General features: G+C 39.1%; 1 protein-coding gene and 1 long non-coding RNA gene across 27 annotated transcripts in view; one reads left to right on the forward strand and one right to left on the reverse strand.

The window, feature by feature from the left end:
* Positions 1 to 25,858, forward strand: part of ERICH2 (glutamate rich 2) — a 43,419-nt gene extending 17,561 nt beyond the window's left edge. For 4 of the 26 annotated variants that reach the window (XM_074967538.1, XM_074967539.1, XM_074967558.1 and 1 more), the window contains 7 exons: positions 1,978 to 2,029; positions 2,562 to 2,647; positions 3,733 to 3,827; positions 11,725 to 11,912; positions 13,564 to 13,621; positions 19,283 to 19,354; positions 24,195 to 25,858. In XM_074967538.1, the coding sequence (XP_074823639.1) occupies positions 1,978 to 2,029; positions 2,562 to 2,647; positions 3,733 to 3,827; positions 11,725 to 11,912; positions 13,564 to 13,621; positions 19,283 to 19,354; positions 24,195 to 24,337 (694 nt within the window). In that variant the 3' untranslated portion in view covers positions 24,338 to 25,858. Of the gene's footprint in view, positions 1 to 1,977; positions 2,030 to 2,557; positions 2,652 to 3,711; positions 3,828 to 11,724; positions 11,913 to 13,563; positions 13,622 to 19,282; positions 19,355 to 24,194 lie in introns of all 26 variants that reach the window. The other 22 variants (XM_074967540.1, XM_074967541.1, XM_074967563.1 and 19 more) reach the window with 14 other exon arrangements.
* On the reverse strand, positions 14,972 to 18,390 carry LOC141995592 (uncharacterized). The gene is made up of 3 exons (XR_012641364.1): positions 17,772 to 18,390; positions 16,960 to 17,054; positions 14,972 to 15,261 (listed from the first exon to the last, which is right to left on the reverse strand). It is a non-coding gene; the product is annotated as an uncharacterized LOC141995592 (long non-coding RNA).
* Positions 25,859 to 27,080: the final 1,222 nt, after the last annotated feature.

Below are 27,080 nucleotides of genomic sequence, written 5' to 3' on the forward strand. Positions count from 1 at the left end.
CTGCAATTCATTAAAATGTGTATATTAAATATATCACTAAATCAATATTTAAAAAATGGAATATTAATCTCTAGTAAAAGAGTAATTAGGTTGTAAGAATGGGTATTGTCTTTTTTTCTTGCACTGAGCTTTATTACAGGCAAGTAATTGAATGGAGGTATTTATTTTATACGAATATGTAACCCCTAGTTTGTATAATTATGTTGAGACTGTCTCCATATTTTTACTGAAGTTTGAAAACTCTTATTCAGTTAAGGGTCTTCTGTAGCACTTACCACAGTTGGAAGAGTTACCTGTACATTTTCAAAACTCAGTTCATGGATGCTTGTTTCCTGTGTTAGAAAATGTGTATAAAAGATATGAGAACATCTTCCCTGCCATCTGGATGTGATCTATTTATTTCTTCTCATTCAGCTCTATGTAGACTTTATCTGGTGAATCTTCTAAAAAGTTATTTTGAAAAGTAATCTTAAATTTATAGAAATACTACAATATAATGGTCTTGGACAATTCAGTGTAAACTGGTTAGTACCTGTAGTAATGATCACAGGCATAGAATTTATTTTAATATTTAATTAAAAGGAGAAAATAGGAGTTAACTGCTATATTGCATTTGATTCATTCCCACTCATGAGAAAGGACTAATCCTAATCAGTTATGTATAGGCCTTTTTACGTTTTGTATGGTATGAATTTGCAAAAGTGATTTTTGGATGCCCACTTTAAGACACTTTAAAGGAGTCTGATTTTTCAGAAAGTATTAAGCACCTGCCCTTTGAATATCAGACCCCTTTTAAAGAGGCTCAAGTTGGGCACTCAAAATCACTTTTGGAAATTTGGTCTAGATTCTTAAGGAAAAGCATTAGTTAAAGACAACTTCAGGCTAATGATCCAAGGTATATAGGAGATATATCATATACAAAATACGCCAATATGTACTTTGTACAGACAACATATATGTTGCATTTTCTCCATTTGCATGCATCTATTCTAATTTTCTCAAAACTAAGTAATACTTTATTATTTAAATCCAAGAGTATCTTATTCAGTTTAATTCTTGCTTTTAGCTGAATACTGTCTATATCAATATTGTTGAGGAATAGATATTAAACTCCATCTGTCCACGGATTTTTTTGTTGTATTCCATGTCTGAGTAGCTTTATCACCTATGTGAGCTAATGTAATTGGATTTTAAAAGTGTCTGGGATTTTGAAAGGTACTAAACAAACATTCCCTCAGATTTTGTAACTGGAGAAAATATCTTTTTCCAGTGAACTATCTGTCGTTATTTGTGAAATGGTGTCTACTGGAGTTTCTATTTTCTGAAATAAAAATGAAGATAAATAATTAACTTAGCACCCAGTTAGCTGGCAGCTTTATATGTTCACTGACTTGATCATTTTGATGATGATTTGGTTATTTTTGGAGATTATTGATGTTATTGATCTACTTTCAAGACTTCAGATGACATGTTTTGGGGATTTGAAGATTCAAGATGCAAAAATCAATGTTGAAAATTAATTTCTCTGTGATCCCAACTTTATATTTTTGTGCTTTAATGTACAAAGCTACATAAGCTCTTTTTGGGAAGCATATTCAGTTGCATAAATCAGTTGTCATTGTCATTCTGAGAGAGTTATTAAAAAGGCATAGTGAATGTTTGTGAGCTGTAAACTAGGGATGTAAATACCGTTTAAAAAGTAAACCGTTTAAATGATGTAAAAATATTTCGTTTAAATAGTAAACCAGCTGGGGCTGCTCTGGCCAGGTGGTGCAGCTGGAGCCACTCCAGCTGGCTGGCCTAGGGGTTAACAGTTAAGGCAGGTTAACATTTTACACCCCTACTGTAAACACACAGGGAAGCTGATGATATAGCCAAGAACTGATAATCAATAAATGTGATTTCCACTACTGATTCATTTAATCAGCACATGCCATTAAATAAAATATATTTTTTTTCATTAACTGCAACATTTAGTATGTATAGAAGAACAGGGGAATGTTCTCAACATGGATGGGGCACTAATCAGGTAAAATTTGTCTTCTGTGGCTTAGGCTGGTTGCTAAAGACTTGTCCTTGCGGAGACTGATATGCTGTGGGATGGTAGTCTTATACCACAAAGATATGAGGATAAAATAATTTACATTTTTAACCATTTTATTGACTGTCAAAGTTTGAAACAGCTGCACCCTATTCAGCATTTCTTGTACATAAACAGAAATACAGTTATCTCTGTTGTACATAATCTATATAAAGAAAGACAAATATTCAGGTTAATGACTTGCCTCCAATGGGGGCTAAATTCAGCACTGGGTTTTTATATCACAATATACATTTAAATGAAAGGGAAAAAATAGAAACATGTATTGAAGCCATTGTACAGATCACAGCCTTTTTGTTTGCTTTGGATTTTTGGTGGGACAAAGGGCAGACGGGATTAATCTTGGGTAGCCACAAGCTCACAAGTATCAATGGAATGAACATAATTATATTTCAGTTAATGGCAATATTTGATTTGTGTTTCATTATGTGAAAAACCATTTTAATTTAAACCAAGGCAGCATGGATGTGGACCAGAATCTACAAACAGAGTTTATACGCCAACAAAACAAATCTCATTATGTGCAGCTAAATCAACTTTTGAAAAGTAAGTCTTACATCTTTGTAGCTCGTTAGGTACATTTAAGAAAAATGGGCTATTAAAATATTAACTTTGTGCTTGTTAAATAAATAATTTTAACCCTTTGGATTAATGCTTCAGGCATTGGCCAGTCAGGAGCACTCTGACAGAGGAGGATGGATTTATGGTCACTGGGAGAAAATGCTGGGCTGGAAATCTTGCTAAAATGAGTATCAAATGGCCCTGTGTCTCCCATCACAAGTTAATGACTTCCTTGGGCTGGGAACTAACAAGGGGTGTACATCAGAAAAGGGGATGTACATCAGGGCCCGGATGGAAAATTCTAATATGAAGCCTAGGTTGGTTTGGTGTATAGGCAAGACAAAAGCATGCTGTTAGCATGAGCATTGGTTAGGCAGCTCAGATGACTGCAGCCAGCGTGGATTGCCAGTGCCTAGCAGGAGCAAGAGCGGACTGAGCAAACAGTATCCTGAGCTGCCAGAGAATAATCAGAAAACATTAAACAGTGCAGTGCAGTGTAAACACTAAGCAATGTAAAAACACAGCACTGGAAAAGCTACTGACATGGCTACCAAAAAGCCCTGCTATACCAAACCTGAATCAACCTTAATTTTTTTGTTGTAGAACCAAACTGAGCTCCAGGTTGTCCTTGGATTAATTATCTTGAAACAAAATGGCTATAAATTCCCAGGAAATCTAAGGCAGTGGAAGGAGACTTCTTGGGATGAGAGATGGAGCTCCTGCTGCTGTGGGGAACCCATGGCAGGAGAGAAATAGTAACTAAATTTACTTTGCTCCCTTTTGTTAATTTATAATTTTGATTAGGAGAATTCTTAATCTCACCATCAATTAAGGAATAAATCTTATGTCTAGAAATATCCATCATGACCTTCAAAAAGTGCACAGTCATCCAGCAGGCAAATCACTTTTCCATAAGAAGCAGTTATTAATTATGACAGGATTATCATATCTGGCTTATTATTTTGGTGCTGCTGCTGTACATCTCTGTAAAAATTGGCTTAACCTGGAGATGTTATTTTTAGTCTTTATGATGCTTATTTTTTTTTCTGGAAATCATATCCAACATGTAGATGGGATTCTTCTGCAAAAAGTATAAAAAATAAAAATTCATCTAGGATCCAAGAGACTAATTTAAGATCACCCCACTACATACAAGAAACTACAGGTAAGATTTGCACTTTCTTCACCGAGTTACAGATAGGTCTCTTATTCAGCCAGCCACATCCCCAAAAAAATGAGTCTAAAAATGGGTAAGGAGTAGACATTATAAAGTGATATTAGTTTCTGTGCTGCATGATTGTGGAAAGAATAGGATTCTTGTAAGGACTGAATGTGATATCTTAGGCCTTGTGTGTATCTGGTTTGATGGAGACATTGCTGTGGTTTTGATCAGAGGTTAACTGTCTGACGTGCTTGCCTATAGCTTATACATCACACTATGGAAACCATCTTTTTTAGTTCTGATATCTCCTGAATTTAGGAGTGGTGGAAGATAATACATTGTAAAATTGCAACAAGAAAATTTTAGTTTTATCTAAGAAATAGGGAATATCTACAGTGTTCATGGAAGACACTATTCTCAGTTAGGTTGAAAAGGGGCTATAATTTCATGGCTTTGACACAACAGAACAGCTCATGCCATCATAAAGCATGTACAATATATTATCCGACTTTGTCAGTTCTGAACTTCTAGAATTCTGTTTGCTTCAGTAATATTATATTGCATACAAGAAGATCTGACCACATGTAAAGTGGTTCTACAAAGGAAACTCCACATTAGGCTGTGCAGATTTTTCTTTTGTTTAATAAATGTCTTCATAGAATACTATATATTTTCCTTTCCCTTTTGGAATTAACATTAATTGCACAATAACAGACTGCATTTTTTTATCCCTTGTTTGTTTTAATTTTATAGAATTTTATATGGGTGAGCGATTAAAAATTGATTTACACAAACTACATCATGAAACGACGATCAGTGAAGCTAGGAGAGATGGTATCAAATCAGAAGTCATTGGTTGTTTGGTTGAAGTGAAATGTCTCTCTGAATCCCTGACAATTCTCTGTGCAAATATTTTCTATTTGAAGTTGCCTTTTATTATTTAAAAAAATGTTTTTTGCTTCAGAGATTGGTTTGGGGAAAGTGTAGTAGTCTGAAGCTTAATTTGTAGGTTTTAGACACAGCCCACAATAAGGGTGAATCTCGATCACACTACCCAGAAAGGAGCACTGGTGGCCTTCTGTCTTTGGGAAATGCAGAGGCTGCACCCTCTTGCTATTGCTCTTCTTCTTTGGGTACATCTGTCTTTTCCTCCTGCAGCCAGCTACTCTGTGTTTTGGGGTCAGAGCTCTGAGGAAAGGGACTGATTTCTACTTTGCCTTTAGCCCTGGTCTACACTACAAATTTATGTTGGTATAATTATATCACTCAGGGGTGCAGATTTTACCGACCTAACGCCCACTGTAGATAGTATGTCAACAGGAGGGCTTCTCACATCAGCATAGCAACCGCCTCTTCGGGAGGTGAAGTACCTGTGCTGATGGAAGAAGGTCTCCCGTTGGCGTAGGCAGCATGTTCACAAAGCGCTGCAGCTGCACCTGCTGCTGCAGCACTGTAACTGTAGACAAGTCTTGATTTAGGGTGGGCAAAGAGGTTATGCATGTGCGCAATTGCATATGTATGCATATGCTGTTCACTTGTATCAGGGCCAGGCACAATTTGGCCCAAGGTTTATAAAAAACCAAAATAAACTAATCAAAATAATTAATAAAATACCATATAATGTTAAAGTAATGTTAAGATTGCATAGTTAGAAATACAAGAAGTCAAGATATGCAAAAGTTAAGATTCCAGCAATGTCACTGTATTAATATTGCTGTTGGGACCCATAACTTTTTCTGGGGTTTTTTTGTTTTTTTTAAATAAAGGAAAATAATATGGGAAATCTTTAAGGTCAATAGGGAATATAAAATATTGTTTCTCCGCATAGTTACAGATCTACTCTAGCTCCACTCTAGCAGTAAAAAAGTGTTATAACACAGACACCACTAATTGTGGCATAGAACTATGTGCCAGCGCTATCCTTGTAGGGTATATGGGCCATTAAAAATAGATCCCTCGTCCTGTTCGCTAAATGCTAAGCTAGCAATTCAGGTTTTCAGTATAATCCAGAATCAACCAAGAAAATAATACTTAGTGTAATTTTAAGTCTATTTTAAAAAATATGAAGTAAACCTTACAAAATAGCAACGTTCTTTTAATGATTCTTTCAGTGGAGTTAACATCCTGTTCACATTGTCCTCTGTAAATTACAAGCTGTTTCACTTTCTGCTCAGGTTCTGCATGCCTCATTTCTTGACTGCACATAGCGGACAGTAAGCAGTCTTTTTATTGTGTGGTTTCACAGAATGGGAACATAGGATGCAAAAAATAGATTTAAAAAACTTCATTTCTAATCTCTATTTCTAATGAAATACTGTCTGCTCAGATGTATGCAGTTTGTTCAAAGATATTTTTGTAGAAAGTTACAAGGCACTAAAGTAGCCTGAAATAAACTTTGTAAAGGAGTAAAATTAGAAACCAAGAGTAGAAATCTCTAGTTTATAATGGGAACTGTTTTATAATATTAACTATAGCTGTTGCTACCAGTGCAACCGATGTAATATAAAAACTAAACAAAGTGAAATCAGTTACTAGTAAGTGTAACCTATTCCTGCCATTCTTGTCATCAGCCAACCAGTCATTGGGTGGTACTTTGTCAGAACGTTGCCTTACTTTCAAAGACATATTGTAAAACATAGCTCAGTTGGTCTGATCAAAAATAAAATATATTAAGGAGAGAGAGAAAATCCAGTTTAACTCCAAAGAAACAGCCTGCATAACATATTTATTCTTAATTTCTAAATAACATAGGTAGGTACAATTAAGGACATTACATTTTATGCAGAACATATCCTCTCTGGTGAGCTTGTCTCTTTCTCCTCTGCTGCTTTTGCTGAGCAGCTTGGCAGTGAAACCGTCTTTCCGCTCCAGGTAACTGTCATCCATTCTTCCTTCCTCCTCAGGTATCTCCAATCCCCCAAGTTTTAGTCAGTGATGCTTTTGATGTTCAAAGGTGTTAGCCTGTTCATCAATCCCAGGCATGCAAACAAAGATGTTTTCAGACATCCCTTTTGAGGACAAATGACACATTCTTATAGGATGTCCTATATATTTTAAAGACATTCACTATTATAATAGTTGCCCTTGTGTAAATAAGTTTGGGTTTCTGTTTATGCTACTGTTACACTTATTTTTCCAAATGTTCCTTTGAAAGTATAGCCACACAGCACATGACTCTTAGCCTACATTTGCATCCTCATCAGCTCTCACGTGATTGTTGTTGGAAGAAGCCATTTTGGTATGATAATTCGACTTCTTTCAAATGTGCCTGACAGAAAGTGTTAACCTTGAAAACTGCTCACTGTTTACCTGTTAGAGTTCTTAGTCTTAAAGTTCCTTTTTACCAGCATTTCAATTCCATAATATTAATAATTGACATAGTATTTAGCACAGTTTTACTGCCCTTTAAGGGAATCTTGGTGATTAATATACAATTGCTCTGCCAGCACTTATACTCCATTTTATGAGGTAGCATATGATGTCATAGTTAAGTCAAGGCTAGTTAATAAAGAACTGAGTTGATGCAAACCTGAAACTCTTTAAAATCTGGCAAGAAGACTACTGATAGATTCTATGGAGCTGCAGTCAGCAATAGAAACTGGGATAGTTGGTGAGCTAACCCCAGGATAAAGTCTAAGAGATCTTGTTCTGTCTTGGGGCCTGAGCCAAATGCTCTGACGTCAACAGATTCCTATTAACTTCAATAGGCTTTGGATCAGACCCTAACAGCATTCCCAGACAAGCGAGTTCTGCCCTTCAGTGGCTCTATGCAACAACTATATGAATGTTATTGAGGCATTTTAATGTCTGTGATCTTAGATTATATTAAACTGACTTTTAAAGACATTCTAGGTTCCCCACCCCACCCCCAACCCACCCCCTCACTACAGGGCAGAATTGAGGCATTTCCATAACTTAACATGTTTGGCTTTCTTTTAAATTTAATTTTTAACCCTGAATTTCCTGGATTTACAACAATTGGGTTGGGAATAATTACAACATCCTTTAATGTATTTTACCCTAAATTACTGATATATACTCTCCTCATCTACTTAATATAATTTTTTAGGAACGTCTGTTTTTGTTTTTTAAATTCCATACATTAACTCCAACCAAGAAACTCAAAGATAATGCTGTGTGATACTTCATATCTTCAGATCATTAGACTTACCAGCTTTAAATATTTTTTTTTAACAATTTTAACTTTTTATAGCCAGATGCACTAGTATGTCCTGATTGTGTTACTCTAGTCTGCAGTCGTATGATGCAGTCAGAGCATCCTGGTCAGTCAAACTGTCTACAGCTGCTTTGTTTCACCAGAATAGCTCAAAGCAAGTGGGGAATTACATCCCAGTTTCCCTCTTCTTCCTATCCTCCAAATTCTCCCTCCTCCTCTACTTCCCTAGGTTCCCCTGCACATGTGCGCACACCCCATTTCTCCCTCTCTCCCTTCTATACCCCTGCTTACATGTGTGCCTACTTGCACACAGACATGGTTCCGTTTTCACTCCTGCCCTCTTGCTGGGTAGATCTTGAAAAGGCATCAGCAGATCTCCCAAGCCTTGTACCCAGAACTGTACCATCTAGCCCTGGTCAGAAGCCTGACTAGTGTAAGTTCTTTACCCAGTCCACCCCTCCCTCGATGTGGAGAGGAGACACACTAGCTTTTGTAAACTGAGCTGAGATTTCCCAAGCACTTCTACCAAAACACACTTTTAGGTAAAATATAAAACAGATTTGTGAACTACAGAAAGATAGATAGATTTTAAGTGATTATAAGTGGTAGGCATGAAAGGTACCAAAGACAATAAAAGGTAAGCATGCAGTCTAAATTTTGAATCTTATTAGACTGAGCAGTATTTGAATCAAGCAGTTTTTCTTACGCCACTGGATGTTGCAGGTTGGTTTACAGTACTTAATACAAAGACTTTCCATTTAAGCCTGGGTCCAGTCTCCTCAGTTCAAGTCTTTGTCTTCCCAGCATTCTTGTTGTTTCCAGCCTAGGTGGGGGAGGAGAAAGGGTAAAAAGCAAGATCCACTGTCCTTTATTTTATATCCTCAGTCCATGTGTCTGGAAAATACTAGCCCAGACATGTCCTCATGGGCCTTGCTGAGTCAGTGTTGAGCAATCCCCCATTGCTTGTGATGCTTGTGCAACTCTCTTACAGCATTGTAAATCCCTTGTTTACGATTCCCCTGCTGATTAATGGTCATTTAACACCCGCCTGGCTGTGGATCACCTTCTTTGTTGTCACTGGAGAACTAGCAGTGGAGGACTCCCAAACTTGCAGTATATTTTAATAACAACCAAAGAGTGAAGTCTCATAACGTCATACACACTAACAATACACATATTTTGACAGAAATATGGGTTTCAGGAGATCATGACCTTTCATATATCCTCTTACATGGCATGCTTTGTATGAAATATCACAACAATATATAAATGATGAATATGGGGATTACAGGGTGCTATTTTGAGGTACAGTGTATCACAGGGGGAAATGACCATTAATACTAAAAAAAAAAACATTTTTTCAAATGTAGCCTACACACAGTAAAGATTTCAGTAAATAAACCACAGGGGAAATTTTGAAAAAGTGCATTTTTCTGTTCATAAGATCATTTGGGACAAAAAATCTAGCAGCAGGTGCTGAATTTCTTATCTTTAAATTTAATTTAAATTTTAATTTTAAATTTAATTTAATCAAAGAAATGTAAATTAATTCTATAATCAAAGAGTAAGTGCTGGTAATTTTGGTTAGGATACACAATTTTGTATATACGTAAGCAGTTGAATTTCTGATTTAAGTGCAAAACAGCTCAGCCTTAATAATGGAGCTGCAACTGGCACCTCCATAACAGAGTATTGGTATTCATTAACTTTATGAATTCCATGTTTTTTTTCTAATTAGAAGTTGTCTTTTCTTCAACTTTCATTTTTCTTCCTTATTACTTTGTTCGGTGACACCTGCTGTTAGCTAGATTGCTCTATAGGAGAACCTCTTAAGGATAAAATTGGTACAATTGATGTCCCTCTAAGACTGTCTTTCTGTAAAACAAAAATATACTGCATTTTTGGCTTCCAGCAGATCAAACATTGTTATAGGCACCATCAGTACAATGACTCTTCTTTCAGAATATTTAGCTGAAAAGAATGGTGTTACAGCTGAGGTAAAATTTTCTTATCAGAACCCATACCGCTTTTATGATCCTGATTCAGAGCCCACTGAAGTCAGAGTCTTTGCATTGATTTCAACAGGCCGTGTGTTTGTATATGTTTCTGCGCTTTGTTAATTTGAAATCTTAGAAAACTTTAGCAGACCTTCTTACCGCAATTTCATAGTACTTCTCCTCAAACACATTAGCTTGTAGTTTGTGTATTTAAGAGGAGAGATTTGGCTGAAGAAGGGCATATACTGCAAGCTGGCACAATCCAAGCTTTGCCACCTAATTCTACCAGTAGCTCATGTCTGCTTATTTCAATCTTGGGACTTTGCAGGAGAGGCTATCAGCTGGACTCCATTAGGTCATGGTTCAATGATGTGAACAAAAACCCACTAGGACTGAGCCGAGACCAGCAGCCTTTATTGACCTCTCACTGATTTTCAACTCAAAAGATTAGGCACTAATCTGTGTGTTCATTTCAACATATAGTCCTATATATGAGACCTGAGAAATAAATTCCCTCATTAGTGAATAAGTCCTTCTATAATAATTTCATTCACATTGCACATGCATATAGATGTACCTATTTGAATGTGCATTCAATCACAGTTCTTATTTTCTTTTCATTCTAAAGCACCTATGTGTTCAGCTAGTAGATCATTTGATTAACTGGATATTCTAATACCTCTTGGGAAAAAGAGATATCATCTCATGCACTTAAGCCTCTGTGGACTGTTGCATTGTATTTGTGCTGGAAGAGAGCTTTTATCTTTAATAATAATAATAATTAATAATAAAAACACCCTACACACCATGGCGTTTCAGACCAAGACAGCAGCTTCTTCAAAATTGCCAGCCAGGCTGTATACTCCTCTTCACTTCTTCACTAGAGGAATGGCATTGTAAATTTACTAATGCTTTATAATACTTAAAAGTGACAGAGCAGGTTTCTTCTTGGTTGGGTTTTGTTAGGCAAGTCCAAGAAATGCTAGTCTGCAGTTTGAGGTATTAGGTATTACTCATATATGACATGGCAGCAATTTTAAATACTGAAAATGTACTCATGGGAAAACCTTTACAAATATAATGAAGAAGAAATTAAATGAAATAATAAATACTTAATGCACTGTTATGATTGAGAATATAAGTGCAACAAAAGTTAGGAAGGTGAGAGTTATGGTTCCCAAAGCAACTATTACTTTCTCAAATTTTGCATTCTTTTTCAGGTAAAGTAGTTATTCTTTAGTGCTTTCGAAGACATGTAAGACACTCATTCTGTAAAACAAAAATATACTGCCTTTTGGCTCCAAGCATATCAAACATTGTTATAAGTACCATCAGTACAATTACTCTTCTTTCAGAATATTTTGCTGAAAGAATGGTATTACCGCTGAGTTTCTGTAATATAACAAGTTTTAAAATGGAGTTCCAGTCATGACATGTTACATTCAGCAGGCCTAATCCTTCCCTGAGGGGTGCACCATACGATTCTTATTTTCTTCAGTGGTAATTATCCTAGTGTATATGAGGGCACAGTTGAGCTCAGTAATGTAAGCATTAACTTTTCTGTTTATCTTCTTACATCAAAAATATTTTTCAACTATATGCAAAAGCACCTTGTCAGTGAATCTCATTAACTAATTAATGCTTATGAATTGAACATATAAAATGCTCTGTAAGTGCTAAGTATAATTTATTTTTATTGTTGATATAATATTCATTTTGAATTTAGACGATAAAGAGAAAAATTCCAGAAATGTAGAAAAGCCAGCAAATAATGAACTCAGCACTGAATTTCAGACAAATAGTATTGATGACCATAATATTGATGAGCAGCTGTCAGAAGCGACAGATGACGACGAAAGCAGCAGTGAAAATGAAGATAGAAAAAGAAATGCACCAATAGAGTTGCTGGGAGAGGTAAATTTCACTCCCTGCCCCTGCCTCCCCAAACAGTGTGAACATAGACTGAGGGACCCATGTACTCTGCAGCACAGTGGGACCCAATTCTGTAGCAAACACTCCATAATTCTGCCAAATTCTGCATCGGTGTTGATTTATTGTATCTGTCATGTGCAAACATGCTTGTGACCATGTTTCAAAATTGAAAATACTCATTGATGCACAATTCATCAATGATTATTTTCAGCAATGACTATTTTTTATCTTTTGTTTTGTTTTGTCCTCCAGATGACCCAGCTCTGTGGGCTTCAGTGGTTACAATGTTGTCTGGGTGTCTCAGCTCCGAATCTCTTTTCCCTACATCATGCATGCCATCAAAACTGGGGAGCTTATCGTGAGAGTCAGTGGTTCATCTGAGTTCGACAGGCCTCTATTCTTTAGGCAGTCTAGCTGCCCAGCCTGAATTTATTTAGTTTTCCCCCTGCTCCCTGGCCACAAACTGGTCTCTAGCCCTTGCTCCCTGAACCTGTCTTGTCTTTTCTGTAGAATAGTGATACACTATAATCAATTAATTCCCCCTTGTGGATAAAGATGCAGAGTAAGAGGCAGCTTTGGGCAAGTCCCAGCAGGACAAGATGACAAAAGAACCCAAGATGCTAAGCATCTGGCTACAGCAAAATAGTAAACTCTGAACAAAAATACTGAATTCTGTGGTATCTTGGAAAGATGCCAAAGCCCACAGTGGTGACCATTGTATTTATCATATTTGCTTATGTGATAATTAGTTTTTAACATCCTGTCATTAATTATATAAGTAGATTCTTATACTGCTTTTAACCATTGTCTCACTATTCCAATAATGCCACCTCAAACATCAGTTAAATGGGTCTGTTGTGGATTTCCATTTGTTAGTTTAGTATTACTGCTTTTAGGTCATTGAGATCTTTATGGATTTATGTTTGAGTTTGCGGTTTTTCCCCCTCTTACCTGATAGCAATGAATGATAGCATGTTTGAGATCCAAGACTGTTCCGTCTGATGCCAAAAGTAAACTGTGGACCCAACAGGTGTTGTCAGGGCTTGATTCAAGACCCTTGTTCACACTGTGCCATACTGACAGTGAAGCCTTGTATTATTTACTCTTGTCAAATACATATCTCAGGGCTATTAATTTTTACCTTATGCGATCACAGGTGTTACTTAGGATACCTGTTGTAAAAAAAATAATCAGTTCTCACATCAAACTTAGGCCACAATCCTGAAGACACTTAAGAGTGTGCATGACTTTACTCATGTGAGTAGTTCCACTGGAGTCAATTGGATTACTCATTTGTAAAGCAACACACGTACCAAGTTGTTTCCAGAGTAACTTGGCTGTGTGCTTAGGGTAACACAATTACACAGAAATATAGTCCTCAATTCTAAGATGTAGTAGCTGTGATGGAGTTTGTACAAGTTGTGGTGGGACTAGCAGTTGTTCACTGTCCCCTGGTGGATCTACTTAGAACAATAGAAAAATTCTGCACTTTATAGCTGTTGGGAAAATTGATCAAAGTTCTCACTAAAGTATTTTTATATAAAAACTGACCAAACTTGGAACTAATTCTCAAAGCGTGCACATCAACAGTTTTCTATATTAACTTTCATACTAAACCATATTGTTCTTTTAGTTCCTGAAAGCAATTATGGATCAAGACTACAGTCTCTCAAAGAAACTTTGTCAGATGAGTAAGTATATATATATATATATATATAAACTTTTTTACATTTCACCTGTTTCATTTTATTATTTCTCCTCATGTCTGTTTTCTTAATTGCTGATAAATCCTTAGTCCCCTTGCACGATTGGTCCATGAGCACTAAAAGAGAGAGAACCAATCACAACATGTCATTCGTGTTGTTCTAGCCATTCCTTCGGCCACCCGCTGGCTAGGCTTTCAGTGGCACCAGACACCTGATTAGCATAGCACACTACAGCCTGGAACCCCTGAGCCCAAGCAATCCACCAGCCTCAGCCTCCCCAGTAGCTGGGATTACAGGCATGCGCCACTGTGCCTGGTGCTGATAAATAAATTTCTTAATTGTTCAGGTGGCTTTCATTTTGGATTTGGCTTACATAAAATTTCTCTGTTTTCAGTAACATGTGCCAGCTTCCTACATAAAAAATAATTCTTTTCCATGCAGGAGAGAATTCTGATGAAACCTCAAAGCATCCCTACCCTGCTACATTCTCTCTCTATCCACGAAACTGTAACCTTGTGGAATTCCCAGAGACGGATTTCCACATAGTTGGAATGAAGGAAGGAACGTGCTACGAAGGTAGCGCTCTCCCTTCCACCTGGATCTGTAGCTGCAGGCTTATGAAAGCTGTCTGAAGCATAGAGACCATAATACCATATGGAAGCATAGTAGCAATGAGCAATTATGAGCATTGCAAAGATTTTTTTCTAAGTATTAATTAATTCTGCCACACAGCATCCCTATGTAGTAGACAGGTAGTGTTGTTCTAGAGAGGAGTAAACTGATGCATAGAGAGATTAAATGACTCGCTTGAGGACACAGTGAGTCAGTGCCAGAACCATTTATAGAACCTAGGAATCTTGACTTCCAGTTCCCTATTTTATCTTCTAGCCAGACTATACACTTCTCCAACCAAAATGGGGAAGGTAGTATTGCAAGTTACTGCAGACCAAATGGGGTGAAATTTTAGGAAACTAAGTCTAGCGTAGACAAGACCAGTAATAAATTAACAAATAGTGAAATTATGACACCACAGTTGACAGTTGCTTAATAGTCAAGTAATTGAGGGAGGGATTGGATTAACACCCATTTAACTTCAATATCTAATGGACATTTTGGAGAAAGGATGTCTTTGTTAAAGAGTCAGGCCTTGTCTACACTAAAGAGTTTTGTAGATGCAAGTTATGCCGACAGAAACTGGTATAATTACATCACTTGTGCATGTTCACACAACTCTCCTTCTATTGACGGAGCATGTCCACACTTGGTGGTCTAGCATCGACAGTGAGAGCAGTGCACTATGGGTAGCTACCCTACTGTGCTACTCGCCACCTTCTGCAGTTAGAAGTTGTGGGAAGGCAGATTGGATCACAGTGCATCATGGGTGTGGGCTCAATATCCCATGATGCAATTCTTTCCATCCCAGCATTCCATGGGCTTCCGACTGCATTTCGCAGCATTTTTCAACAGCCCGTTTACTGTGTGCCCGCCATCTTTGGTTGAAAGCATGTATCCCACACTGCTCTTTATTGTTGTAGTCACTGTTATGAACACCTCGGGATGATCATGCAGTATATCATGAGCTCCCAATTTGAACAGGAATCGGAGTTGCCTGATCTGTGTGCGCCCTGGAAAAAAAACAACACAAGATTACTTTGGACATTCACGGAGCAGCTAAACACATTGAACTGTCACTTTTGGGCTTGGGAAACCAGCATTGACTGATGGGATCGTATACTTATGCAGGTTTGGGATACAAGCAGTGGCTGCCAACTTTTGTATGCGGAAAGCCACCTTCCTAGAACTGTGTGCAGAGCTCGCCCCAGCACACCAAAATGAGAGCTGTCCTCTCAGTAGAGAAGCGAGTGGCAATCGCTGTGTGGAAGCTGGTGACTCCGGACTGCTACCACTTGGTCACAAATCAGTTTGGAGTGGGGAAGTCCATCGTTGGGGCAGCGTTAATGCAAGTATGCAGGGTCATTAATTGCATCCTCCTATGAAGGACTGACACTCTTGGAAATGTGCATGAAATATTGGATGGCTTTGCTGCAATGGGATTCCCTAACTGCGGAGGGGCGATAGATAGCATGTATATTCCAATTTTGACCTGGACCAACTTGCAGTGGAGTACATCAGTAGAAAGGGGTACTTCTCTATGGTACTGCAGGCGCTTGTGGATCACCCTGAGCACAGTGAGTTTCACTGACATCAGCACTGGGTGGTCCAGGAAGATGCATAATGCAGACATCTTCAGGAACACTGGCCTATACAGAAAGCTGCAAGTAGGGACTTTCTTTCCCGACCAGAAGATTCAAGTGGGGGATGTTGAAATGCCCATAGTGATCCTGGGAGACCCAATGTACTCCTTACTCCTGTAGCTCATAAATTCTTACACGGGGCATCTGGACAGCAACAAGGAGCCCTTCAACTGTAGGCTGAGCAGGTGCAGAGTGACCATAGAATGTGCCTTTGGCAGATTAAAAGCGTACTGGCATTGCCTTTATGGCAGATTAGACCTAAATGAAGAAAATATTCCCATGGTCATAGCAACCTGCTGCACTCCATAATATATGTGAGTCTAAGGGTGAAAAGATTCCCCTGGGTGTGGAGCACAGAGGCGGATCAGCTGGCTGCAGAATTTGAGCAGCCAGATATGAGGGCTATTAGAGGGGTACAACAGGGGCCTATTCGAATCAGGGAGGCTTCAAGGCAACATTTTGACAATGAGCATCAGTAATGTGTTTCTATACAGTGGTCATGCTGTATTATCTTGCCTCCTTGCATTAAAGTTGTGATGATTCCTGACCAGGATTTGTAATCAGCAAATGATCAAATTGCCGCTATGTATTTCTACCAGCCGCAACCACTATGTGTGGGACAGTTTGCTTTTATTAAATAACAATTAACACACACAAAAGGATTGCTGGGAAGGGAGATAAGAGTGCAGGGCAGTATATGCTTTCATAGCTGTGTGTAACTCCAGCTATCATTTTGGAAGCTGTCTGAAGGGGTGGAGTGAATGAGGTACCGAGACATTCTGAGAAGTTGCAAGGACTGTGTGGAAGGAGTTTGGGGGGTCATGGAAAGCAGTTCTATATTGGCTATGGGTGGGGGGGGGGGGCAAGCATGCATCTGTTCTGCCTGGAGCGTGATTAGGGACGTCAACATCTCTGTTTGCTCCTCCATCAATTTTGTCATCTGCTCCTGGCCCTTTACAATTTGTTCCTTGCTCTCCTTTCTGTGCTGCCTTTCTATTTTAAATTTTTCCTTCAGGGTCTCTCTCCACTCCCTGTGTTCTCTTTTTTGACCTCTGAGGATTGAAGCACCTCGTGTAACATGTCCTCCTTGGTGCACTGTGGTCACTTCATTTTCCGGCAGAGGTGCTCTGCCAGTGTGTAGGGGGTTCCCTTGAAGGCCACATCTGCAGAAGCACAAGAAACAATACACAGAAGCATGATTGTTAGTTCATGCACAACATTGAATCATTATAGTAAAATATACCTCTTTTCACATATGAATCACTTTCTCACTGTCCCTTGGCAAGCACACATCTCGGGGAACACCCTAAACATGGTGAGTTTGGTCCAGGGAGGGAGGGTGGTCCTGGATGTTGAAGATGGGGCAAAGGGTCTAGGTTTTTTTAAGGAAATAAGTGCGGAAGAGTATTGCAAATTCTGCCCCAGTTTTCCACAAGCGGGGATCATTGAAGCCAATATGTCACTCATGAGGGTATGCAAGGGTGCATCTCCTGCATGCTTGCAGGTTCAGACCCGGTCCCTATGCTGCTTGTCCATGTGCTGCTTTGGTCCCTGCTCAAGGAATTGCCGATTGGTGCATGAAAGTTTCCTACAATGTGGGAAGGAACAAAGCAGCTCTGCCAAGGAACTTTCAGCAGAGGTTTGCCAAGTACCTCCAGGAAAGTTTCCTAGAGTTCTTGCAGGAGGATTCTCATGAAATCTCGGTGTGCATTAACACACTGTTTCGCTGCACTACTTAGCTGCACAGGACAATGTGGAGCACACGCAAACACAGCTAGTCTTGTAGATTTCTATCCCTTCACCCACTTTTAGAATATTCAGAGCAAAGGACAGCTTTACCTCATATAACCGAGCAGCATCAACTCAAAAAGATCACTTACCAAGGCTATCCTCTACTGCATCATGTGCGCCAGAGACTGGCTGCCAGGACTGCTAGACCCCTCAGGAGTGGAAAACAGGTCCTGACTCACTACGCCACTGGACAACCCTGGCGTGTGCTCCACGTCGTCCTCCATCTTGACCTCCTCATCCATAACTTTGTCCATGGGGTCGAGTCCCCTGTCCACTGCCTCCAGCCCCACTGAAGTATCCACAGGGCAGTGGAGGTGGGGTCATTGCCGAGAATGGCATCCATTTCCTTATAGAAGCAGCAGGACTGCGGCACAGCACCGGAGTGATGATTTGCCTCTCTTGCCTTCTGGTACGCCTGCCTCATCTCCTTTATCTTCACTCGGCAACGCTGCATGTCCTGTTTGTAGCCCTTCTCCAACAAGCCACAAAAAATCTGTCCTTTGGTTTCGAAGTTCCTATGGCTGGAGTGGAGCTTGGACTGCACAACCTCTTCTCCTCACACTACCAGAAAATACAACAGCTCAGGTGTGGTCCAAGCAGGAGAGTGTTTGCTGTGTAGCGCCGCCATGGTCAGCTGTATACGCTGAGCAAACAGGAAGTGGAATTTCAAAAATTCCTGGGCCTATGGGGTGGATGCCTGTGTATCTGGGTGTATGGGAGCGGAGTTTGAACTGCTGACCAGAGCTGTCAGGATGGGCATTGTGGGATACCTCATGGAGGCCAATTGGAGTGACATAACCAACTGCGGTGTCTTCACTGACGCTTTGTCGATATAACTTTGCCCCAAAAAGCTCTCTCTCATCGAGGTGGTTTTATTTGGTGGCAAAGCAAGAGAGTTTTGTCAGCAGAAGGAGCATTCCAGTGTGCACACTTCCACTGTTTTGTCTACAAAAGGCAGCTTAATAATAATTTTGTGTGTTTACCTATTCATTTTTAAATGTGAATGAATTTAGTTCCCAGAAAAGTAAGGGACTAATAGTACTGATATGATTGAATGTGATATAGTGTGGCAAAGTGCTGTTATAACAGGGATCAGTGAATAAATGTTTCCTGTAGGTTTCCATACAGTAACTGTGTATTTGTGGTTCCAGATTAGATTTCACTAATTTTTCAATAGATTAGGTTTTATAAATATTTTTCCCTTGTGGCATCACTACAGGGCTCAGTAAAGGCATCCAAACAACATTAACTCAGCATCTTCATTCCTGAACATGTTTGGGTTTATTTTATGTTTAACTTTATATCTGAATTTCTTGGGTTTGTTATGCCTATTTCTTGTATCATTAATACATTTTTGTAAGTTACATATTTACTGATATGTACTCTCAAAGTTAACTCCATCTTAATATAGTATTTCATGAGGAAATATAAATACAAATAACTGAGACATCATTGTTTGCATTTTAAGTCTCTGAAATCAAAATTATGCCACTATCTGACAGCATACACTTTAACAATATGCCTTGAAACTGTTCAGCAGTCTGTCAGTTGCTATTGTTACCATACAGAATTATTAACGTATCCTGTTGTCAAATTTCAGTTCTAATATATGAACCAGAAAATACTGAGGCCAAGCAGTTTCTTCCACTTCTTGAAGAAAAGTTGCTGATAGGTAAGTTTGAGAACAGTAACTAGCTGTTGGAGAAGCATTCATGCTTTTCACAAGTAAACAATATTTGGGACTGCTGTAACTGCATGAACCCTATTTTATTTTTAAAAACTATAGGGTGAGAAATATTTTTATCACTTTTGTGTTTAAAGTGTCTTAAGTGTAATATATTAGGCCAGTGGTTCTCAAACAGGGGTCTGGGGCCCCCTGTGGGGGGCTGCGAGCAGACTTCAGGGGGTCCGCCAAGCATGGCTGGTGTTAGACTCAATAGGGCCATGGGCAGAAAGCTGAAGCCCATCTTCATGGGGCTGAAACCTGGGGCCCCGAGTCCCACCATCCGGGGTTGAAGCCAAAGCCTAAGCAGTGGAGTGCCTAAGCAACTTAGCTTTGTGGGTCCCCCTGTGGCATGGGGCCCTGGAAGGGCCAGCTCCAGGCACCAGCTTTCCAAGCAGGTGCTTGGGGCGGCATTTAGAACGGGGCGGCAGTCCGTGTCCCGCGGCGGCAGCTCCACTGCTGTTGCGGTGGCGGCAATTCGGTGGCAACTGCTTGGGGCAGCAAAATTGGTAGAGCCGCTCCTGGGCAATTGCTCTGCTTACTACCCGCTAACGTGTGCCCTGGCTTTTACGTGCAGAAAAACAGTTGTTGTGGCACAGGTGGGCCGTGGAGTTTTTACAGCATGTTGGGAGGGCCCCTCAGAAGGAAAAATGTTGAGAACCCCTGCATTAGGCTATAAAATCACATTAAGCAACCATTTCCTAACTGTCAATGTTCAATTTCAAGCACTAATACTGTCTTTCAGTATATTAGGATATCCTTACTGTAGACATTTGAGTTGACTTAAACAGAGAGTCATGTCTGGGAATCACATTTGCTCAGAAAATGCATACTAGACTGAAAAATGGTAACCCCCTTGTACAAAATCCTTTGCAGAGGCGTAAGAGAATACAGAAGAACTTGGAGGAAAGGAGTTGCAGAGATGGCTTTAACCTGTGATCATCCTACCCCAGTGCTAGTTCAGCTGTGCCAGCCCCCCAACATTAGTTTGAGTGGCCTGAAGGCAACTCTAACTCAGACCAGATGCTAGTGCTCCCCAGGGGCTAATACAACAGCCTAAGACTGTCTGAGGTGTCTCTTAAAACCCAGATGACCTCAAGCTGTTGTTGTGCCATACTGTACCCCATATCCCACATATTCACCACTGTTATATGATTGTGTTATGTTTTGTACAAAGTATGCCTTATGAGGTATCATTTGAAAAGTCTTGATTTGGTGAACCTCATTATCCTGTTGAAATGTATGTGTCATCAATGTATATGAAATTATGACATTTTGCTATATGTTTGTTACTGAAACATGGTGAGTCTGGGAAACTCAGAGAGGACAAAGAAACGGAAAACTGAGGCCTTATGTGCCAATCTTCACATAGACAAAAGGTGCAAGCAAAAATTTGCAATTCATAATGAAGGATGATCAGCCTCTTATGTACACCATGAGTGCTGCCTAACTCCATGACACAGAATGGATTTTCCAGTATCTGGAGAAAAGTATAAATCAGGGACAGTGATGTCACCACAGGGCCTGCCTCTTACCCCCATCGCTATACAAGGAAAACTAAGAGATCTCCATTGAAACTTTGGAAGGTGTTCCAGTTAGTATACACTGCTGTTAAGTTTTGGATGAGAGAAATCATCTTGATTTTAGAATTATTAGCCTGGTAAATTTAGAATTTTAGATTGTGGTTTTGCTATTTCCTTTTGCAACCAATTCTAATCTTCTGTTCCAGTTCCACTTAATCACTTAAAATCTATCTTTGTCTAGTTAATAAACTTATTTTGATGTTTAATCTAAACCAGTGAATTTGTCTAAAGTGCTAGGGGGATCTGCTCAGATTACAGAGGCTGGGACATGTCCACTACCTTTTGAACGAGCGGCAAATTTTGATCAAGAAGGTCTTGAGCAGTGTAAGATGCACATTTCTGGGGTGCCAGGCTGGGGGAATTTGCTTATATCTCCCTATATACAGTTCATGAATGGCTTGTGAGAGCCTTCATGCAACTTAGCAGGGTGCTCCTCTGCATGCTGATGGCTGAGTGAACAGAGCCTGGATGCGTTTGCTGTTCACTAGTATAGCAGTGTAGGAGACAGCCTAGAGGAGGCAGGAGAGTTAAGGGGGGTATAGGGTTTCCACTGTCTGGATTGCACCTCGGGGCATGTCACAGTTGTATTAGCCCCTTGGGACCAATGGCATCTGGTGTGAGTTACAGGTGCCATCAGGCCACTCAAACTAATATTAGCGGGCTGGCAGAAACACTCTTTTTGCCTGCTATAACTGCTGTGCGGGCTGCAGGGAAAGAGAGTAGCATAGGAGTTGCTATACTGTCTCTACTCCTCTCAGGATCCCCCAACATTGGAGTGATCCTGTTGTGGTCAGCTACACCAGTTTTAGCTACTTTGTGCCAATATTATAGAATCATAGGACTGGAAGAGACCTTGAGAGGTCATCTAGTCCAGTCCCCTGCACACATGGCAGGACTAAGTATTATCTAGACCATTCCTGACAGATGTTTGTCTAACCTGCTCTTAAAAATCTACAAGGATGAAGATTCCACGACCTCCCTAGCCAATTTATTCCACTGCTTAACCACCCTGACAGTTAGGAAGTTTTTCCTAATGTCCAACCTAAACAGCCCTTGCTGCAATTTAAGCCCATTGCTTCTTGTCCTATCCTCAGAGGTTAAGAAAAACAATTTTTCTCCTTCCGCCTTGTAACAACCTTTTACAGACTTGAAAACTGTTATGTCCCCTCTCAGTCTTCTCCTCTCCAGACTAAACAAACCCTCATAGGTCATGTTTTCTAGACCTTTAATCATTTTTGTTGCTCTTCTCTGGACTCTCTCCAATTTGTCCATATTCTTCCTGAAATGTGGGGCCCAGAACTGGACACACTACTTCAGTTGAGGCCTAATCAGTGCAGAGTAGAGCAGAAGAATTACTTCTCGTGTGTTGCTTACAACACTCCTGCTAATACATCCCAGAATGATGTTTGCTTTTTTTGCAACAGCGTTACACTGTTGACTCATATTTAGCTTGTGGTCCACTATGACTGCCAAATCCCTTTCCGCAGTACTCCTTCCTAGGCAGTCATTTCCCGTTTTGTATGTGTGCAACTGATTGTTCCTTCCTAAGTGGAGTACTTTGCATTTGTCCTTATTGAATTTCATGCTGTTTACTTCAGACCATTTCTCCAGTTTGTCCAGATCATTTCGAATTTTAAACCTATCCTCCAAAGCACTTGCAACACCTCCCAGCTTCGTATCATCCGCAAACTTTATAAGTGTACTGTTTATGCCATTATCTAAATCATTGATGAAGATTTTAAACAGAACCAGACCTGGGACCCCACTCCTTATGCCCTTCCAGCATGACTGTGAATCACTGATAACTACTCTCTGGGAATGGTTTTCCAACCAGTTTTGCACCCATCTTATAGTAGCTCCATCTAGGTTGCATTTCCCTAGTTTGTTTCTGAGAAGGTCATGCGAGACAATATCAAAAGCTTTAGTAAAGTCAAGATATACCGCATCTACCATTTCCCACCCTCCATTCACAAGGCTTGTTACCCTGTCAAAGAACGGTATCAGGTTGGTTTGACACAATTTGTTCTTGACAAATGACTGTTACTCATCACCTTATTATCTTCTAGATGTTTGCAAATTGATTCCTTAATTATTTGTTCCATTATCATTCCGGGTACAGAAATTAAGCTGACTGGTCTGTAATTTCCTGGGTTGTCCTTATTTCCCTTTTTTACAGATTGGCACTATATTTGTCTTTTTCCAGTCTTCTGGAATCTCTCCCGTTTTCCATATTGAGAGCAAAGTGATCACAGCACACAGATCTGGGCCAGCTTCACAACATTAGCCCTGTAGCTTATTATCTCAAAATGGATAATTGCCTTAAATCAGTTTTTAATTTAAGTGTTTTATGGTATTATGAGAGTATTCCTATTTTAAAAATACTCTTCTGTGGCTAAGAACCTAAAATATTAATAGCACGTATTCATTTTTTTCTTCACTTTTAAATTGGTTTTGAAATGGGAAATTTCAGTCGAGTTCCATGTTCCCACAGTAGTACAGGTTGGAGACTCTTGTTTTCCTTGCAGACGAGATCAATTTCAGCAGTATCGTTTTTATGGCTGAACATGCTCTTGCTCTTCCAAACTGGTTATCAATCCTGTAAAAACAAATATGAGTAGTTTTACTCACATGAGAAGTCCCGTTCACCTTCATGTTGTCGAAAAGCTGTGCGTATTTTATAAAATATTTTGGAAAATGGGTGTTGACTATATAGACAAAAAATTGGTGTAACTGACAAAAATAGTCATCCTATCACTATATATATATCCTATCACTGTTGCTGAAAGTTTCCAAAACCTGCACCATCTCAAACAAGATACATATTTGGAATATTTGTGAATATATGGACTGTTTACTAAATTCTCAGGAAAAACACACACATAATTTTCTTCCTGTACTAGAAAAGGGAAAATGTTTGTTTAGATATTTCTTTGAAAATTAGACAGCACTATCAAGCAAAACAATTGTATTAATCCCTCTCTGTACAAAGCAAAATGCAATGACTGATTTAGAATACAATTATTTTCTTCAGAAAAATACCCCAAAACACCATGTGCAACCTATTTATTTTGGATATATAATTTTGAGTTTATTTGGAATATAATATCAAATATTATGTATTTAGCACATGCCTGAAATAGTCAATTATTTACTAACCGAAACTTAAGACTTACCTAAAATGTATATCTTGTACCTGTATGCCTTAGAAAGTACACAGAATTTTGGTGATGAAGAGGGTGAAGAAACAGATGAAGGAAGCAGTGAGGACAGTGAAGAGGATACTAGCAGTTCAGATAGCAGTGATGATGAAGGAGAAGGAAGTTCTGATGATTCTGATGAAAATGTATAGCAGTTTGGTAATTCTTCTATACTCCCTATAGGTTGATTATTTTGATTCTTCTGTACAGTCTCTTTTTAAACACCATATTAAAATGCACTGTTTAATCATTATAACCTTTCTCCGTCTTAAACTGCTGCACTCTTTTGCATATAGATTGCCTCCACACTCACACGCAGCCTGCCATACCAGTGGTTCTCAACCAAGGGTACATGTACCCCGGGAGTACACAGGGATCTTCCAGGGGTACAGCAACTCATCTAGATACTTACCTAGTTTTACAACAGATTACATAAAAAGCACTAGCAAAGTCAGTGCAAAGTAAAATTTCATACAGACAAAATGAGAAAGCAAGCAATTTTTCAGTAATAGCGTGCTGTGACACTCTGTATTTTTATGTGATTTTTGTAAGCAAATAGTTTTTAAGTGAGGTGAAACTTGCGGTTATGCAGGACAAATCAGACTCCTGAAAGGGGTACAGTAGTCTGGAAAGGTTGAGAGCCACTGCATCAGACTAACTTTGTTCCATAGCATATTTGATGCTATAGACAAAATTGATCTCCTTAGACATAACTCCTAAAAAATGTTCCTGTTGGAGCAATCAGCTAGATGAAAAGCTAGGGTGCGTGTCATCAGTTGAGCAAAGACATGATTTTTTATTGAGAAATTTTGTGCTTTCAAAATTCATTGACACCAGTTCAGCAGGGCAATAAAATCTTCCTAAATGATTGTGCAGAGCAATTGATTTCACACAATGCTGGTAAGACTCTGAATGGGGTAAAAAGCTTCTTTACAATTTAAAGATAAATATACAGCTTCTTCGAAGAAATCAAACATACAGGTTTTCAAACAAATATTTTGTGTTACAAAATGTTGTCATTAAACCATATTTTTGGAAATACTTGCTAAAATTCTGTTCATGCAACCTGTCTCCTCCCACCTCACTCCCCCACAATTTACCTTAGATAATTACAATAGCCCTGACATAAGTGGGTGCAACTTCAATGGAAGTTTCTTGGCCAGATTTGGAGACAAAACTTACATTACTGTTTAAGATTTGTCAGGTATAAAGTTAGTCAGAAAATATATGTAAATAATAAAGTAGAGTAACTTGTACCAATTTGGCATTCAGCGGGTGTGCAAAGTGAGGATAACGAACACATTCAGGTGGCATGGAATGCAGCAGAAAAAGCATTGGACAGCATAATGTGAAAAAATGCATTCAAGACTTGGATTGAACACTTATGTTTTATGTAGTCTAATCATGAAAACCATTCATATTTTTAAATACTGCATTCTGGTGTGCAGAAAATGTGTCACAGTACACATGTAACCATCTTTTGTTTCATGCACCGGTACACTTAAGTACAGTGTTGCTTTTTTACTACTAACATTTCAGGACCCCTTGTTAATGTCAGTAGATGTCTGACACCATGGTTCTTGTTGTAGCTCCTAATTGTTACTTGCTTCCTCTTCAGTGTAACAAATGTGTTGGTTAGTGAAATTATTAAATATAACAGAATAAATGTTTTGCCTGTTTATTTTGGTACACATGTTCAAATCATTATGGGAGCATCACCTCTTATAAGTTAAGTCTGATAAGTGAGAGAAATGAGTTGGGTAAGACATTTTACCTGTGTGTATAGATAAGTATGCATGCATAATATCTGGTTTCAGAGTAACAGCCGAGTTAGTCTGTATTCGCAAAAAGAAAAGGAGTACTTGTGGCACCTTAGAGACTAACCAATTTATTTGAGCATAAGCTTTCGTGAGCTACAGCTCACTTATGCATCCGATGAAGTGAGCTGTAGCTCACGAAGCTTATGCTCAAATAAATTGGTTAGTCTCTAAGGTGCCACAAGTACTCCTTTTCTTTTTGCATAATATCTGTTACTGTTGGTGTTGTCTTATTTATGAGCTGTTTTATTTCTTTTGTAAGTTATTTTTCTTAAGCATTTCATTATGAAAATATGTTTTTCAAATAAGATCTAGAAGATACTTGTCAAATATTTGTGATTCTTGTAGATATTTGTAGGCCCCTTTGGCTGTTTTGTATTGGTTTGATAGCACAAAGGAGCTGTAACCCAAATTTAAATGAACCTGGGCAGATTTTCTCTGCATAGAAAAATCCTCCCATGGCATAGGGATACCTTAGCAGCTCCTACAGCACTCCCATTGTGGCTTTTGGTGCAGGTAGTACCAAGGAGACAGGGAGCATTGCCAGGGTATCCCTACACCTCCTGGAGTCTGTCTGTAGCTAGCCTAAGATAGCAGCCTTCAGGCGCTGGCCAGAACTGGTGCCCACAGGTCCCAGGGCAGGGAAGTCACTAGGGATGCTTAAAGACATGTTTGTCCTCATACCTGGACTTATGCCAAGCACGTATCAGCTTTTCAGCAAAGCATAGGGTATAGCCTGTAAGTGAGGTTTTACTATGAAAAATTACTTTAAAAATGGCACTTTCTTACCAAGGAGATCTGCTTGCTATGTGTTGAGAATTAGATCCATTAACTTCAGTGGCTGAAATAATTATGTATTCCTGTTAGCCCTGCAGAACTAACGCAGCGAAAAGAAAGGGAGTGGAATTCTATTCTTTGTGTATCAACAGAATTGTTTACTAAGCTCTACTGATTGAAAGCAAAGTTTTGTCCTGCAGAATTTTATTTTATTTCTTTTTATTGGTGCTGATACAGAAGAAGAGAACTCTGCTTGTTTCCCAGAATCCAGGCTGAGTTTGCAGGGCTGACAGAACAGATC

This window comes from Natator depressus, chromosome 11 (genome assembly GCF_965152275.1).
Source record: "Natator depressus isolate rNatDep1 chromosome 11, rNatDep2.hap1, whole genome shotgun sequence".
Classification (NCBI taxonomy): domain Eukaryota; kingdom Metazoa; phylum Chordata; order Testudines; family Cheloniidae; genus Natator; species Natator depressus.